This window comes from Rhinoderma darwinii, chromosome 1, assembly GCF_050947455.1.
Source record: "Rhinoderma darwinii isolate aRhiDar2 chromosome 1, aRhiDar2.hap1, whole genome shotgun sequence".
In the NCBI taxonomy this organism is placed as follows: domain Eukaryota; kingdom Metazoa; phylum Chordata; class Amphibia; order Anura; family Rhinodermatidae; genus Rhinoderma; species Rhinoderma darwinii.
The window spans coordinates 392080481-392099630 of NC_134687.1; the positions used below are offsets into that span (position 1 = coordinate 392080481).

The 19150-nt window shown below is 46.8% G+C and overlaps 1 protein-coding gene across 1 annotated transcript in view; it reads left to right on the forward strand.

Moving 5' to 3' along the window:
* Positions 1-19150, forward strand: part of AOPEP (aminopeptidase O (putative)) — a 546765-nt gene that overhangs the window by 76704 nt on the left and 450911 nt on the right. The window contains exon 5 of the mRNA XM_075828817.1: positions 11639-11887. Within this exon, the coding sequence (XP_075684932.1) occupies positions 11639-11887 (249 nt within the window). The remainder of the gene's footprint in view (positions 1-11638; positions 11888-19150) is intronic.

The following is a 19150-nucleotide window of genomic DNA, read 5'->3' on the forward strand; positions in this document are numbered from 1 at the left end:
TCCCTATTGTTTATAGCAGATCGAGCCCTCATAAGGTAGATCGCTAACCTAAATGCAAAGGGATTCCTCGTAAATACTGTATATATAAAGGTGTGAGGGAATTTCACTTGGGTGGCGCAAAAAAAAAATATATAAACGAAACTATTTCTCATCTTGAGTTCTTTCTAAAGACTGTGTGTGGAGAGGTGTGTCCCTTTTTCTATCCTCAGGTTTCCTGTGCAGCGGATGGGATGTCTCTGCAGGGGTGCTGTCATAGGTTCTTGAAAAACCGATTACCAGTGAGTAATCGATCTTTTTTTCCCGCAAGCGGTTTTTTTTTTGTTTTTTTTTTGCTTCCGGGAAAAAAAACTCCTCCACCTCCCATTGAAATCAATAGGAGGCAATTTCATCCGTTTATTGCCACAGCAAAAAATTCTGTGTGAACAGGACCTAGTCAGCACAGAGAAAAACTGAAGCAGCAACCACTTCTGTCCTCTCCCCAGGATCCCCAGTGGTCTCATAATGCCTGACATTGGACTTCCTAATCTCCATAATTTTAGTACGAGCTGTTCTTAAGCCGTTGAATTGTGGACATTTTTACTGTCTAGGGTCAATGGCGATTTAGAGTTGAAAACTCTGATAATAAGTATTCTGTTTATGCAATTAAGCTTGAGGTTCTTTTTGTTCATTTTTCTTAATTCTAGATAGTAGCACACATTTTTGCAGTTAGTTGTAATGTATTGTATTCTAAATATAGTAGATCCAAAGAATCAGGCAGCACTCCAAGGTGTATGCAAAAAAGTGGTGGTGTTTTATTGGTCCATAAGTGCAACGTTTCAGCGCAACACGAGAGCCTTTCTCAAGCAAAAATGTCATGTGAAAACAACATATATATATAGTGGAACTACAATCAAGCAACAATTGTAAAAAGTAGTACCAATTAAGCATAAATATACAATTTTTATACAAAGTATATATCAACACCGTTTGATATATACAGTATTCCAGTGAAATCATGTACACATTAGTCACCATATATTAAAGCCTCATTACAGCAGAGAGTGTATGTGCCGTTATGCGCGCGCGTTTACCTTATGTGTAGAGGAGCCGGTCCTTATTTGTGGGGAGTTTATTTTCATAATAATCACACAGGTGTAATATATGGAAAATTATTCTCAATTAGAACACTGTTTTATTAAACACACTCTGCTGTAATGAGGCTTTAACCCTTTCACGCCGCAGCCCTTTTTCAGATTTTCATTTTCGTTTTTCCCTCCCCACCTTCCAAAGGCCATAACGCCTTTATTTTTCCGTCGATATAGTACTATGAGGGCTTGATTTTTGCGGGACAAGTTGTAGTTTTTCGTAGCACCATTTATTTTGCCGTATATTGTACTAGGAAACGGGAAAAAAATTATTTGTGGGGTAGAAAATGAAAAAAAATGCGATTCCGCCATAGTTTTTTGCGCGCCATTTTTACGGAATTCACTGTACAATTAAAACATGTTAATTTTATTCTATGGGTCAATACGATTACGCCGATACCAAATATGTGTAGTTTTTTCTATGTTTTACTACTTTTACAAGTAAAAACCTAAGTGTAAAAAATAAAATTTATTTTGTTTCGCCAAATTCCGAGAGCCGTAACTTCTTTATTTTTCCGTCGATTAAGTTGTATAAGGGCTTATTTTTTGCGGGATAAGCTGTAGTTTTTAATAATACCATTTTGGTGTAAATGTGACGGTTTGATCACTTTTTACTTCATTTTTTATGGGAGATGAGGTGACCAAAAAATAGAGATTCTGGCGTTTACAATTTTTTTTTTTTACGGCGTTCACCGTGCGGGTTAAATAATGATATATTGTGATAGTTCAGACTTTTACGGACGCGGCGATACCAATTATGTTTATTTATTTAATTTTTTACTATGCTCTAGGGGGGAAATGGGAAAAGGTTTTTTTTTTTTTAACTTTGAATTTTTAATTTTTTTTTACACAAAAAAAAAAACTTTAACTAATTTTTACATTTTTTTATTAGTCCCCCTAGGGGACTTCAACCAGCGATCGTTAGATCGCTTGCACGATATACTGCAATACTAATGTATTTCAGTATATCGTGATTCTGACAGTCTCCTATGAAGCCCTGCTGGAGGCAGAGCTTCATAGAAGTACCAAGATGGCGGACCTGGGGGACTTCGTCAGACCCCCAGGCAGCCGTGTGAACCAACGGCTCCACCCGATCTCGCCGCGGGGGTGCCGTTGAGACATTACAGGGGGTCGCCCCCCTGTTTTTAGTAATTTAAATGCCGCGATCTCTATTGAACGCTGCATTTAACGTGTTAAACAAGCGGGATCGCGCTAATGCGCGATCCCGCTCTTAACCCGGAAGTGTCGGCTGTAACACACAGCCGACACACTCGCTCTATGGAGCGGACTCGGCCCGTGAGCCAGCTCCATATTCCCCCACCCGGCGTGCGCCGTATATATACGGCGGCTGTCGGGAAGGGGTTAATATATGGTGAATAATGTGTACATGATTTCACTGTAATACTGTATATATCACTGTGTTGCTACATACTTTGTATAAAAATTTTATATTTATACTTAATTGGTACTACTTTTTTACAATTGTTGCTTGTTTGTGGTACCCATATATATATATATATATATATATATAGAGAAAAATATAGAGCGTAGTAACGGCACCAGGACTTCAAGATGGATGAAAGCAAAAGTGGATTTATTTCACCTCAACACAGCAACGTTTCGGTTCAACAGGAACCTTTCTCAAGCCATGTTGAACCGAAACGTTGCTGTGTTGAGGTGAAATAAATCCACTTTTGCTTTCATCCATCTTGAAGTCCTGGTGCCGTTACTACGCTCTATATTTCTCTCTATCTGGATATTGGGGAATTGATTCACCCCCAGGTAACGAGCACATGGCCTGATTTGTTGCATTTGGAGTGCTGTGTTCATCCACCCTGGACTGTATATATATATATATATATATATATATATATATATATATATATATATGTTGTTTTCACGTGACACGAACAGACACTAAGCAGCTGAGCGCTCACACGAACAATTCAGCTGCTTCGTTCTAGAGATTGGTGGGGGTCTCCGTGCTCGGACCCCCACCAATCCAAACTTCTGACATGTCTCTATGACCTGTCAGAATTTTTTCAAACGTTTAGCTACACTTTAATGTCAGATCTATCTTACAAAAGAATTGACTTAAGATGAACCAGGATGTCTAAAATATTAGCCCACAGCTAAATGCATAGAGCGAAGATCTTAGTTAGACAAGAGATAATCCTTAACCTGTCTCTCCTCGTTCAAGAATTTTAAAAGACCACACCTTTTAAATAATAATAAAGAAAAACGTTACTTCAGTTTTACATGGTTGTACGCTTGTGACCTTCCATGAAGTTTTCAAAACAATATGGGGGGGTTGATTTATCAACTTTTCTACGCCCGTTTCCGGCTGTGCGACCACAATTGTTACGTCACATTTCTTTAGTGCGCATCTTCGTAATATGTCGCATCTTAGTTTAGCGGAGTAAAAAGCTACGCGTGGCGCATTAAATGAGTCTTAGTAAATCTGCCCCTATGACTCCATAATCCTTTGTCTTGCTCTGACAAAAAAATATATAGTCGCAAAATTAAATAATATCCTTTCTTTAAAGTGAATATGTATGAAAAAATTCTCTAAATTTTTTATTTGAACACTATTGCTGGAAATAAAAGGTTTCCTTTTTTCTTAGTTTCTAGTGCCTAACAATCCTAAATAAGTATCACTGGCATGCCATCAATGGGAGGCAGAGAATGCGTATTTTGAGGCGTTTTTGCCTGTGGCGCTCAATGGGCGTGAGGGAAAAACGCAGCAAACGGCGTGCTGGCAGATCAAAATCTGCCTCAAAATTCCAAATGGAATTTTGAGGCAGAATTTTCTGCCTGCAAAGAACTCTGTGTGACCATAGCCTTAAAGGGGTTATCCAGTTATTTAAAATTCATGGTCTATGCTTAGGATACCCTTGCCAATTAGCTGTTTGAAGGGGACTGTAAAGGGAAGTGTCCCTATTTATGTATGTGTGTGTGTATATATATATATATATGTATGTATGTGTGTGTGTATATATGTGTGTGTGTGTGTGTGTGTGTATGTATGTATATATATATATGTGTGTGTGTGTGTGTGTATATAATACATATAATGTATCATGTGCCAGGGCTGTAGCAACACGGACCTGGTCATGAATCCGGTATTAAACAAAGCAGGACAATTAGCATTGCCCTGCTTTGTTTGGAAACCATGGAGGCAGGAGATAGTTATCCCCTGTCTCCATTTCAGGTCTAGCGTGGGCGCTCATGAGTGAGCTGGTGATACATTATCACCATGCTGACCCATGCTAGCCGGGGGCAAGTGCCACTCGTCCCCCGCTCTGAGCGTACCGACAGGGTTAAATAGCCCTGCGTCGGTACGCTCAGCAGCTGAAACTAGCTGGAGCTAGCTGAAGACTACCTCGCCACTCCACCAACGAGGAGCAGCTGAAGACGACTGCCTGCCTCCCACACCACCACGAACCGGCTCACCTCTCCTGTCCTGTCTCTCTCACCCAACGACCTGCTGCTGTCTCCTGCTAGGCTCCTGCTTCTGCCTCTGCTTCTGCTCCACCAACTTCAGTATCAAGTGTAGCAGCAGCTACACTTAACCCTCTCTCTCCCTGTCTCCTCCCTGAGTTAACCCTTGCTACCCTGAGTAACCCTGTGTTCCCTAAGTTAACCCTTGCTGTCCCTGAGTTAACCCTTGCTGTCCCAGAGTCCCTGAAGTTAACCCTTGCTGTCCTAGAGTCCCTGAAGTTAACCCTTGCTGTCCCTGAGTTAACCCTTGCTGTCCCAGTCCCTGAGTTAACCCTTGCTTCCCTGAGTAACCCTGTGTTGCCTAAGTCCCTGAAGTTAACCCCTTGCTGAACCCTGTTTACCTTTGCTGCCCTAAGTACCCTGCAGTGACCCTTGACCTGCACATCCCCAGGTACACAGAAACCCATTCCCCTTGTTTCTCATCCCGTATTAACCCTTAGTGTATAGGGAAAGTTATATTAGGAGGGAGTGGGACAGAGATAGTGAGCGTGTGAGAATTACAAGTAACTTATGTGTATTGTGTTGTAACGTAACTGTTTTCATATGTATGTTTAGGTAAGTGGGTGGCGGTATAATTAGGATTATGATACAGTGTTTATACTGTACTGTGATTAGTTACTGTATTTTATAGATGAGTGATTACTGTATTTTAATAAACATTACCTTTATTTACTATACGGTCTTATTCCCTTGAGTTGCAGCAAAAGCAATTAGATCGACGTTAGTATAAGGAAAAGGTAGGGGAACTAGGCATAGCCCTAGTGACTCTGATTATAAAGGAGGTAGTAATAGTGGGTGACACTAACCAGTGAATTACGCTATTACCCCACCCCCTTTAACAGGGACTTGCCCCTACAAATATGATCATACGTGCAAGTATGAACGAGAAGGCTAACCATGTAAACCATTTAGAAGCGCCGTGGCCCCTTGAAACAGCTGAGTTGTGGGGGTGCCGAGAGTCGGATCCCCACCGATCTAATATTGATGGCCTATCTTAAGAGCAGCAAGTAAAGATGGGCAAGGATTAATAATGAGTCCATGAGAAGTTCTCATATAGATGCACTGTAATGTCCGTGGCTGAGGGCCGTCCGCTTCAATCTCCCCCTGACAGCCGTAGCCACGAGTCGGTGCACGCTGGCCCCAGCCTCCTCCTCAGGAGACGCCAGTGCTCGCGTCCACTCACCTCAGCCGGATCCCCTAGGGTCTTAAAGGGGCAGCGCGCGCACCGGACTTCTGATGAACTTGAACCCGTGAGTACCCTGGACTATGAGGGCTCCAGTCCCCTGCTTCTATGCCTGAGCGTTGTTGATGTTTCCTAAGTTTGTCTATGTGATGGCCCCCTAGTGTGTTCCTGTTCCCTACATTCCATACTATCCTGGTCAAGCACTGTGCTGTGCCAAAGTCGTGTCGTGCTGTATCCCACATCTGACCTCCTTCACCTCGCCTGACGTCTACCTGCTGCCTAGTCCCAGCCGAGCCTGCCCTGCTGCTGTTTGAGCTGCCACAAGTACCTATACGAACTATAGACATTGACCTGCGCCCTGTTGGCCAGAAGCATTACCGCCATGGCGGTACGGCCCATTGGGTCCACAGACCCTTCGTGACAGTACGCTCAGCCCATGGACCCCGCTGGTCGATTCAAGACTATGACGCCGTCTCAAGAAATGCGGGCGGATATGCTAGACCTCCGGTCTCGACAGGATCAACTCCTCCAGGCGTTAAACATTCTTGCACGTCGGCAGGAGGCACAAGCTGCCGTTCCTCCTACTACAACTCCTGGTAGTGTTGATCCTCAGATTAGACCTCTTGGCAGTGTTGACCCGCGTGTTTCTTTGCCACTTCCTGACCGCTATGATGGAGAGGCAAGTACCTGTTGTGGTTTTCTGAATCAGTGCCAGATCCACTTCAGCCTGTATAATAGGACATTTTCGTCTGATGGCGCAAGGGTCGCTTTCATCATCTCTCTCCTCTCTGGCAAGGCTCTTGCATGGGCGAACCCTATCTGGGAGAGACGGGGACCAGAGACCCGTGACTTCCAAGCCTTCCTCTGGACTTTTTGTATGGTGTTTGAGGAGCCTGGTCGGGTCTCATCTGCAGCGGCTTATTTGATTAACCTACGCCAAGGAGACACCTCCATGAGTGAGTACGCCATCCACTTCCGCACTCTGGCGGGAGGGCGGTTTTGGAACAATGAGGCCCCGGTGGCTGCATTCTGGCATGGACTGGCTCCTAAAATTAAGGACGAACTTGCTGCTCCAGATCTGCCGTCTGTCCTGGATGACCTCATCCTTCTGTCCGCCCGGATTGATATACGGATCCGAGAACGCCTCCAAGAGGTTCAAGGTGAGGTAGTCCTTCCCAGTCTGGCTCCTACTTTGCAGCAACCACTGTTGTCCTCAGATGTCGACCCTCCTAAGGAGTCTGATAATGGACCAGTGTAAGTTATCCACCCAGGAGAGACAACGCAGACGCACCTCGGGACTCTGTCTTTATTGCGGCCTCAGTGGCCATCTTGTGCGTCTGTGTCCCCAAAGATCCCAAAGCCTAGGGGGGGTAGGAGAGACAACCTTGGGTAAGAATGGACTTCCGTCGAAATTGTCCATACCTGTGACCATAGTGTCTGGTGAGAGAACGCATCAGGTCTCTGCGTATCTGGACTCTGGATCCGCTGCTAATTTCATCCGTAGAGACCTGGTGGACCTTCTGCAATTACCCACCACCCCTCTGGAGAGCCGGTTGACATTTGCTTCAGTAAAGCCGCTGAGGCTCCAAGTAGGGGTTCTTCATTCCGAACTTCTGTCGTTCTATGTCCTATCCAAAGCTGTTAACCCTGTGTTGCTGGGCCTGCCTTGGCTCCGACTGCATGCCCCAGTCCTGGACTGGAATTCTGGAGAGGTTCTCCAGTGGGGCCATGAGTGTCAAAGCTGTTGCCTGGTGGAGATTCGTACGGTTCAGCCTTCTCTGCCTCGATCATTGGCGGGATTGCCGAGTCGTCATGCTGCATTTTCAGACGTCTTCAGTAAGAGGGAGGCGGAGACATTGCTCCACATTGGGAGTATGACTGCCCTATTGAACTGATTCCTGGTGCATTCCTTCCCCGTGGTAGGATATATCCTCTCTCCTTGCCAGAGACTCTGTCCATGTCCGCCTATGTGAAAGAGAACTTGGAGAGGGGCTTCATGCGAAAGTCTTCCTCCCCGGCAGGAGCCGAGTTCTTTGTCAAAAAGAAAGATGACTCTTTTCGTCCTTGTATCGACTACCGAGGTCTCAACCAGATCATGGTGAAGAATAAATATCCGTTGCCACTGATCTCTGAACTGTTCGATCGTATACGTGGTGCCAAGATTTTTTCCAAACTAGACCTGCGTGGGGCTTATAACCTAGTCCGGATTCGCCAGGTTGATGAATGGAAGACTGCATTTAACACCCGTGATGGACACTATGAATATCTAGTAATGCCCTTCGGCCTGTGTAATGCTCCCGCGGTCTTCCAGGAGTTTGTTAATGACATTTTCCGTGACCTCCTATATTTGTGTAGTAGTCTACCTTGAGGACATCTTGATTTTTTTCTCCAGATCCTATGACGCATCAGAGACATGTCCGTCAAGGTCTGCTACGGTTAAGGGAGAATCGTCTGTACGCCAAGTTGGAGAAGTGCGTGTTTGACAGGGATGCTCTACCCTTCTTGGGATACATCGTCTCGAATCGAGGTCTCGAGATTAATCCTGAGAAGGTAAAGTCTGTCCTGGAATGGCCACGCCCTCAAGGCTTGAGGCCACTCTGCCCAAGGATATTGTGGACTTCGTTTCTTCCTGTTCTGTATGTGCAGCCAACAAGGCCGCTCACTCTAGACCTGCTGGTCTACTCCAGCCATTGCCTGTGCCCAATGCTCCCTGGCAGCATATAGCTATGGACTTTATTACAGACCTGCCTCTCTCTGCTGGATGCAGTGCTGTCTGGGGGGTGGTGGACCGATTTTCGAAGATGGCCCACTTCGTTCCCCTGACCGGTCTTCCTTCTGCTCCTCAGCTGGCCAAACTGTTCATCCAACACATCTTCCGCCTCCACGGCTTGCCGCAGCATATTGTGTCTGATCGGGGGGTTCCGTTTACCTCAAAGTTCTGGAGAGCCCTCTGTGGACTCCTCGGTGTGAAGTTGGACTTTTCCTCAGCATACCATCCTCAGTCCAATGGTCAGGTCGAGAGGATCAATTAGATCTTGGAGAACTGCCTATGCCACTTCATCTCCAAGTAGTATGATAACTGGGTGCAGTTGCTCCCATGGGCTGAATTCTCCTACAATAATCACACTAGGGAGTCTAGAAGGAATACACCGTTCTTCATTGTCTACGGCCAGCACCTGCTAATTCCTCTCCCGGTGCCCAATACTTCTAAGGTACCAGCGGCTGACTCCTCTTTTAGAGACTTCCTGCAGATCTGGCAGCAGACTCGATCCTCCATCCTAATGGCAGCCGACCGCATGAAATGGAAGGCTGACACAAGGAGAAAAGAACCTACTCCGTTTCTTCCTGGCACAAAGGTCTGGCTGTCTTCTAGGATTATCCGACTAAGGGTGCCGTCGTGCAAATTTGCTCCCAGGTTCCTTGGACCATTTTGAGATCCTGCAGCAGATCAACCCTGTAGCCTAAAAGCTTCGGCTGCCTTCTACCCTCAGAATCCCTCACTCCTTCCATGTCTCCCTCCTGAAACCGGTGGTTCTGAACCGCTATACCAAGACTCCTAGCCCTGCGGTTGCCTCCAGCGGCCTTCGGGCACCTTTGAGGTTAAGGAGATCTTGGACACCAAGAAAGTGAGAGGAAAAACTTTTTATTTGGTGGATTGGAGGGGGTTTGGTCCTGAAGAGAGGTCCTGGGAGCCAGAGGATGACCTCAATGCCCCTACTGTAATGTCCGTGGCTGCGGGCCGTCAGCTCCAATCTCCCCCTGACAGCCGCAACCACGAGTCGGCGAGCGCTGGCCCCAGCCTCCTCCTCAGGAGACGCCAGCGCTCGCGTGCACTCACCTCAGCCGGATCCCGTAGGGTCTTAAAGGGGCAGCGTGCGCACCGCACTTCTGATGAACCTGAACCCGTGAGTACCCTGGACTATAAGAGGGCTCCAGCCCCCTGCTTCTTTTCCTGAGCGTTGTTGATGTTTCCTAAGTTTGTCTATGTGATGGCCTCCTAGTGTGTTCCTGTTCCCTGCATTCCATACTATCCTGGTCGAGCACTGTGCTGTGCCAAAGTCGTGTCGTGCTGTATCCCACGTCTGACCTGCTTCACCTCGCCTGACGTCTACCTGCTGCCTAGTCCCAGCCGAGCCTGCCCTGCTGCTGTCCGAGCTGCCACAAGTACCTATACGAACTATAGACCTTGACCTGCGCCCTGTTTTCCAGCTGCCTTACCGCCAAGGCAGTACGGCCCAGTGGGTCCACAGACCCTTCGTGACATGCACATAACCTAAAGAGGACCTCTCACAACTCCTGACATGCCTATTTTAGTAAATGCTTGTATTCTCCATTAAATAATTCTGAAGCATCTTTTCTTAGATCTCAATATACAATATGTTCTTCCTCTGTTATTCCTCCTAGAAATGTATGAATAAATTGACAACTGGGTGTTACCAATTAGTGGTGCGTCCTGACACAGACTGACAATGTCAAATCAGTGCTCACGGTCTTAAAGTGTGTAGAAGGTAAATGGTGACATCCGGTTGTCAATTTATTCATGAATTTCTAGGAGGAATAACAGAGAAATTGCACTATACAGAGTTAATATGTTCGAGAATTGTTATTTCACGGCGAATTCAAGCATTTACCAAAATAGACCTGTCAGGAGAGGTGACTATTTCTCTATAAATTATGTGCATGAATATGACCGCTTCTCATGAATAAGGGATCTGATCAAATCAATTCATAATTAATGTGACCCACTGTACTTACCCAATGGTTATATTGTAGTAATAATTATTGAATCTATTAAAACTTTAAAAAAATGCACAATACAAAAAAAAACCCACAGTAAAACCAAGTGAGGATTGTAGCAGTTAGACAAATCCTTCAACTTGTAAGTTTGTACCCCTTAAGATAAAATGTAACATTCTTACCCAAAGCAAAGGAGAGAGCACTCTTGTTTGGCTATTTCTGTAACGCTCACGACAACTTACAAATTCAGCTTGTTATTATAGCTTTTTGCAACTCATTAGGTAAACGGGAGAAGGGCTGGCAGAGGAAGCAGCTGAATGTAGTTCTCACATATCGGTACATCATTATTCGTGATCATAGTAAGAATCGCTCATCCCCGTTCATTGTCCCGTTGATCGGCGTTCGTTTACATGGCCCATGTTGGGTCGTGTAAGCGGACCCTAAGTTTCTTAAGGCTCATGCACACGACTGTTGTTTTCTTTAGTGACCCTTCCATTTTTTTGTGGATAGAACACAGCCATTAATTTCTATGGAGCCATGCACATATCTGTTGTTTTTGTGGATCCGTGTTTCCATTCCACAAAATTATAGAACATGTCCTATTCTTGCCCGTGATTGCATTCCGTTTCGCCCATTTTAGTCTATGGGTCCGTGAAAACAATGAACAGCACATGGAAGCATCCGTTTGCGCTTTGTTTTTATGGATGCATTTCTAAGATACGCTGGAAAATCCCCGTCCAGACCATCTGATGCTTCAGTGTCCTACTTCCTGATTGTTCAGACGAATCATTTAAAAATCTCATGGTAACAAGATGCCACATACTATTGACGTAGAACGCCTCGTTGTCTCTGTATTGTTGCAGTGGCCACCCTGAAGAAAGATACACTAGCAAACTTTCTGGATACCTCTATATTCTTCCTCATTAAAGTATATAATTTTCTAGTCCGTTATATGTTTATAGTCACAGTAATTAATTTCTATACAGGGAATGTTCGCTTGTAGAAAGTATATATATTTCCAAAGCAGATCGTGCATAACGGAGTTGTTTGAAACATTGGTAATAGCCCAGTTATTGTGTTTTTTATCTCACAGATCCTCAGAACAGGACTGCAGACATTTGGACTACCCTTGTCGTTATAGAAGTCTGGAGGCCCACTCACAGATTTGCATACCACATCGTGTTTTTGCTCCAGATTTACTTCTAAACCAGTGTAAAGAGATGTTGATTCCAGTGCTTCCTCAGTGCTTTGAGGCAGCTTATTCTGTGCTGGGCACGCACCCTTTCTCACGACTTGATATACTCATAGTGCCTTCTAACTTCTCCAGTCTAGGAATGGCAAGGTAAGACCAAAGTCTTTTATGTTTATTAGCATATGAGTGTTCTGATATGTTCTTTACTGTTTCAAAGGTTGATATTCCCAGATTTTCCCAATAGCTTATTTAAACATTGAAGTGGAAGCTCCACCTTTGTTGTTACCTGGAAAATGACACATTGTGATTGCTTCTGACAGATCTTACAAGTTAGAATTATGGCTTATGTACTTTATTACACCCTGCACTTTAGTTCACAGGAATATCCAAATAATCGAACCAAAGTATGAATACCTAATTGTTGTATTGGATTTGCATGATTTAAGCATCCCATACGCATACAATAGCTGTTGGCCATACACTGGTTTGGGCAAGGGCTATTCCTCCCGACTCTCCCATACACATGCACACTACATGTTTCCAATGGTGAGAGGGCTATAGACCACTGGATTGACATGTTGAAATCCAAATTGCCCAATCCTTCTTTCCCCCGACATCTGCCCTATATATTTAGATTTGCTTATATTGCGCCAACATATTCCACAGCACTGCAGAGGCTCTGGCAGGGTACTCCGCTCTTAGAAGGAGCGCCTGACGTCACTATCCATATAGAAAGGGGGGGTTGAAATCTACATGGGCACTATATGGGGGTATATCGCACTATCTGCATGGGCACTGTGTGAGGCACTATCTACATGGGCACTGTGGCACTATCTATGTGGGGTCTGGCACTTTATATGTGGGCACTGTGGTACTTTATATGTGGGCATTGTGGCACTATCTAAAGTGGGCACTGTGGCACTATCTACAGGGACATTGCAGTACTATCTATATGGGCACTGTGGTGTTTTCAGGGGGTTGGGAGAGAAAAAACCCTGACAAATCAAATCCATCCGTTTATTTTAACGGCCATGAGATACGGATGGCAAAGGAATGACAAATGGCCATTAAAAACGGACAGACGGACTGGAAATGGATGAAAATTTGGGGCCAAACCGATGCAAAACGGGCACAAAAAACTGACCATTCATCAGTTTTTAATGGCCATTTTTTTTCACGGTCGTGTGAATGTAGCCTAAATTACCTGGATGCCAGACGTCCTGTTTACATGTACTGTGGTCAGGCCGGGTAATCCGGGTGACACATGGACCGTTTTCTACTGTCCAATCACGATCGTGTGAATCCAGCTTTAATGTAATTTACTTAAAAGACCATCGTGGGGCTGGTACTGCACAGGGTCCTACTTGTCATGATGCGGGGTGTGGACCCACTGGGCCGTACCGCGTAGCGGGATGGTAGCTGGCCAAACAGGTAAAGTACAGAGTTCAATAGTTCAGTGAGGATACCTGAGGCAACGTAGACAGTAGCAAGGCAGGCACGTCCGGGACCAGGCGGCGGGAAGACGTCAGGTGAGGCGCAGCAAAACAGGCATAGACCACAGCACAATTCGGCAACCGCACAGCACGGCACTAGTACTGGGTAACACGGAAACAGGATACAGGAACAAGGTATACTGGGAAACTGGAAGACACTGGGAGACCATTAGCACGACAAGCTTCGGGTAACAAACAACGCTCTGGCAAAGAACAAGGGGGCAGAGCCCTTTTTATAGCCCAGGGCATCCTGGGCTAGATTGCAGACTTCCTGCAATATGCGCGCACTGGCCCTTTAAGACCGTGCACGCGCGGACGTGCGTGCCCTACGAAGACGGTCTCGATGTCCGGAAGTGAGTGCCGGCACCTCACAGGAGGACGACGCTGCACACAGGATGTCCATGGCCACGGCCGTCGAGTTTTAAGTCAGAACGACGGGCCGTGGCCATAAACGTTACAGTATCCCCCCTCTTCTTGGGACCAGAGCGGGAGAGAAACTTCCTCATGAGGACAGGAGCATTGATCTCCTCTGGCTCCCAAGACCTCTCTTCTGGGCCAAACCCCCTCCAATCCACTAAATAAAAGGTCCTTCCTCCCACCTTCTTGGTGGCCAGAATCTCCTTCGAAAGTCCCAGATGAGCCACCAGGGACCACTGCGGAACTAGGAGTCCGGGAGTAGAGGTTCAGGACTACGGGCTTCCGCAAGGATACATGGAAGGAGTTAGGAATCTTGAGAGTAGGCGGCAGCTGCAACTTGTAAGATACCGGGTTGATCTGTAGCAGGATTTCGAAGGGTCCGAGGAACCTAGGGGCAAATTTGCACGACCGCACCCTCAGCCGGATATTCCTAGAAGTCAACCAGACTTTAGTCCCTAGAAGGAACTGCGGAGGAGCCCGTCTATCCGCCTTTCTCTTCATGCAGTCCACCGCCAACAGGATAGAAGATCGGGTCTGTTGCCATATCTGTAGAAAGTCCCTGAAGGTCGAGTCAGCTGCAGGCACCTGGGACATAGTGGAGACAGGAAGAGGTATACGAGGATGTTGGCCGTAGACGATGAAGAACGGACTGGAAGTGGTCAACTCACTGGTATGGTTATTATAAGAGAACTCTGCCCACGGGAGCAACTGCATCCAATCATCATGTCGCCTGGAAACAAAATGACGTAGATAGTTCTCCATAATCTGGTTAACCCTCTCGACTTGCACATTGGACTGGGGATGATAGGCCGAAGAGAAGTCCAACTTTACACCGAGGAGACCGCAGAGTTCTCTCCAAAACTTTGAGGTGAACTGGGCCCCTCGATCCGAAACAATATGCAAGGGCAAGCCGTGCAGACGGAAGATGTGCTGGATGAAGAGGTCAGCCAGTCGCGTAGCAGACGGCAGGCCGGTCAAGGGAATGAAATGAGCCATCTTGGAAAATCGATCCACCACCACCAGATCACACTGCAACCCGCAGAAGGAGTAAGGTTCGTGACAAAGTCCATAGCGACATGGTGCCAGGGGGCAACGCGCACAGGCAGTGGTTGGATCAGGCCAGCAGGTCTGGAGTGAGCAACTTTTATTTGCTGCGCATACCGTGCATGAGGAGACAAAGTCCATAACATCTTTGTGCAGCGTGGGCCACCAGAACTGACGGGCGATTAGATCTTGGGTCTTACGAGCACCTGCGTGACCTGCTAGCTTAGAACTGTGACCCCAGCGAAAAATTCTTCCTCTGTCTGCCAGACGTACAAAATTCCTTCCCGGAGGACTGCCTCTAACTTGCAGGGGATTCACAGAGAAGATGCAGGACGGATCAATAATAATCTGTGGGATTCCACAATGTACTCCGTTTCAAAAGACCTAGACAAGGCGTCGGCGCTCACTTTCTTGTCGGCGGGTCGGTAGTGGAGTTCGAACCGGAACCAAGCAAAGAACAACGACCACCTGGCTTGATGAGGATTCAACCGCTGGGCCGTCTGTAGGTAGGTCAAATTCTTGTGTTCCGTGTAGACCAGGATAGGATGAACCGCGCCCTCCTGTAGATGTCTCCACTCCTGCAGAGCCAGCTTGATGACCAGTAACTCCCGTTTCCCAATCGAGTAGTTGCGCTCTGCGGAAGAAAACAGCTTGGAATAGTAGCCACATAGCACAGCCTTGTCTTTCGAACCTCTCTGGAACAACCGTGCACCAGCACCAACAGAGGAAGCGTCCACCTCCAACGAAAACTGCAGGGATACATCAGGATGGTGCAGAATGGAGGCAGACCTGAAGGCTTTCTTTAAGGATTCAAATGCGGCTTCTGCCTCCGGAGTCCACACTTTGGCATTCATACCCTTCTTAGTGAGGGTGGAGATAGGAGCAGTCAAAGATGAGAAGTTGGGGATGAACAGCCGGTAGAAGTTGGCGAATCCCAGGAAGCGTTGTATGGCCCTTAAAAAGGCTCTGTCACCAGATTATCAAATCCCTATCTCCTATTGAATGTGATGGGCGCTACAATGTAGATAACAGCAAAGTTGTTTTTTTTTTTTTTTTTTAAACTATCATTTTTGCCCAAGCTATGAGCAATTTTATATTTATGCAAATGAGCTTTTCAATGGACAACTTGGCGTGTTTTCTCGTATTTCCAACTGGACGTTTATTGTATTTTTACCAACTGGGCGTGTATTGTGTTTTTACCAACTGGGCGTTGTGAATAGAAGTGTATGACGCTGACAAATCAGCATCATACACTTCTCATCGCTCCCACCCAGCTTCTTTCACTGCAGACAGCGTGACGTCACCCACAGGTCCTTCAACCTTGTCGTCGGGAGTTGTAGTATTACAACTGATGGAGTAGCGAAGGTTGCTTTCCTCTGATCTAGGATATATTATAAATTCTTTGTAGAGTATATGTCCGACTAATAGGGAGTCTATGGTATTGAATGACATCTTGAAGCATACGGGGGTACTGGGGGGATTCTATTAAAAAAAAGATCATGCGAGTCGATTGGGGACTTAACACAGCGCCGCTCCTGTCCATGTCAGGTGATCATCTCAGTGTGACTAAGCTGCAATACCAGACACCACCCATGCACAGGAGAGGCGCGGTTTCTGAATGAAAGCAGTCATGTTTTTGGAAACCTCAAAACCCCCTTAACATATGCTGCCACCTTCCCGTCAGCCCAGTTCTGAAATTAAGGATTTCACTTACAGGGGGCATTGACGTCCTGATTTAAAGCGCTCTCTACTACTCTGAGTGGCCTCAATAAGAGAATACAGGTACAACAAATATGGCTGCCATTTTAGCTCCCACGGGGCTCTCCACAACTCTGAATGGCCACTCGACATTTAAAAATTGCCATGTATAGCATCACTATATAACTAAGTAGACTTGCTCTTCAGGACCCTAGAAAAGCTGGGTGACCGCTGTAATGTGGGTCATGTTGGGTATTTTTCATTTTCCCCTTATATGACTTGACCTCACAGACTCGGACAATCCACGGGGCTGAGATCTGATGATGGAAGAGGGTACCTGTTCTTAACCATGATCTGATTCACACCTCGGTAGTCAATGCAGGGTCGTAGCGATCCATCTTTTTTCTTAACGAAGAAGAACCCTGCTCCTGCCGGGGATGAGGATTTATGAATGAAACCCCTCTCCAGATTCTCCTTAATGTAGGCCGGCATGGACTGCGTTTCTGGCAAGGAGAGCGGGTACACTCTACCACGAGGAGACTATTCAGGAACCAGTTCGATCGGACAATCATATGCCCGGTGTGGCGGCAAGGTCTCAGCCTCATTTTTATTGACGACATCGGAGAACATGGAGAAACAAGAAGGCAACCCTGCCAATGGCTGAAGAGGAGGCTGTAGCGACTGGATATGACCCAGACAGCGGTCAAGACACTTCAGGCCCCACTGGAGAACCTCTCCAGAGTTCCAATCCAGGACAGGGACGTGCAGACGGAGCCAAGGCAAACCCAGTAGCACGGGGTTGACGGCCTTGGACAGGATGAACAGGGAGATGAACTCAGCATGAAGAGCTCCCACTTGGAGTCTCAACGGCTTGGTCACAGACACAACTGGGTCAGACAACGGCAGTCCATCCACCGAGGCAACGGCCTTTCCAGCAGGATAGTAGACAACTGAAGGAGATCCACAAGGTCTTGGCAGATGAAGTTGGCTGCAGAGCCGGAGTCCAGGTAGGCCGAGACCGGATGGGACCTCTCGCCAGCTATGATGGTTACGGGAATGAATAGTTTGGAAGGGAGTTCTCGATTCAATGCATTGATGCCCAGGGTTGTCTCTCCAACCAAACCTAGGCGCTGGGGTCTTTTGGCTCCTGAGGGCACAGACGCACAACAAGGCCAGCGAGGCCGCAATATAAACAGAGTCCAGAGGTGCGCCTGCGCTGTTTCTCCTGGACCGATAATCTTAGCCGGTCTACTTGCATCGGGACCTCGGGCAAAGCAGTAGAAGCAGGCAAGAGGGGTTGTTGGAAGTTGGGCGCCAGTCTAGGGCGCCGTCGCTCCTGACGAACCTCGTGAGATTTCTCCCTCAGCCTTATGTCTACCCGAGTGGCAAGCAGAATCAAGTCGTCCCACGCAGGAGGCAGGTCTCGAGCGGCCAGGTCGTCCTTGATCTCGGACGACAGACCATGCCAAAAGGATGCCACCAAGGCCTGCAATAGATTGCAGAATTCCTGCAATATGCGCGCACAGGCCCTTTAAGACCGTGCACGCGCGGGCGCCCTCCGGAGACCGTCTCGATGTCCGGAAGTGAGTGCCGGCGCCTTACAGGAGGACGACGCTGCACACAGGTAGGATGTCCATGGTCATGGCCGTCGAGGTTTAAGTCAGAACGAAGAGCCGTGGCAATAGACGTTACACTACTCAGACTTCAGACACTATAATGTGATCTCTCTCCAAAGTGCCCACTCGGCGCTGTCTGCCTGGCCCTGCTGCAATTTAGACTGCTCTCGCCTGCAATATTGGAGACCGGCTGAGGTGGTGACGGGCAAAGAGGGATGTTGGTGCATGCAGTGCACAATGGATTATAGATTCTGTTAACCTATTCTCTGCCGGGGAACAGGTTAACAGAAGTTGTAATCAATTAGATATAGATTTTTCCAATTGTTTTTCTGATTAAAAAGTATTTGCAGAGGTTAAAACTTGTGAAGTTACATACAATTATTATAGTAATATATGTATTTTAAAAAGTTATTTATATAAAGCATATAATAAATCTCTGGTATTTTTCTTTAGTTTATTTAACAGTAATAAGAAAATCGCCCATAGGGTTGGAAAAAAATCGCCCAGCACGTTTAGGCCACTCAGGCTGCTCACAGTAGCATGAGCAACATGCGGTCCTGTTGAAAAACGGCTTCTGGGACACTTGGGAGAAATAGCCGTACCACTGGTTCCATGACCAAATCAATGTAATGCTGAGCTGTTAGTGTACCTGAAATGAAGACTAAAGGGGTCTGGCTACCGTACATTATGCCACCCCACACCATAATCTCAGGAGTAGGACCGGTGTGATGTTCCCTTGTGAAGGCCTCGTTATGGCGTTGCCCACATGGTCTCCGGACCAATCTCCGGCTATCATTGCGTCCGAGACAAAAGCAGGACCCATTCTAGCCTCCATTGTCATCTTGCTGTGCATTATGATAGCCTTTGAGAGCAGTGGCGTGTGGTCAATGGAACACCTATAGCTGGACATCTGGCTCGTAGCCGAATGTCGTGCAAACTCCTTCTGATGGTTTGTATGGACACAGGTTGCCACCCTAGGCTTGAGATGTGACGTCATATTTCACTCGCAGTACAGAATGGATCACTACGCCCCATTCTTCCAATCAGACGATCGTCCCTGCAGAGGTTTCGCCTCCGCACACCTCTTTCTGTCATTCCCGATCGTTGTTGTTCTCCCAACCTCCGGGATACGCAACTTTTAACAG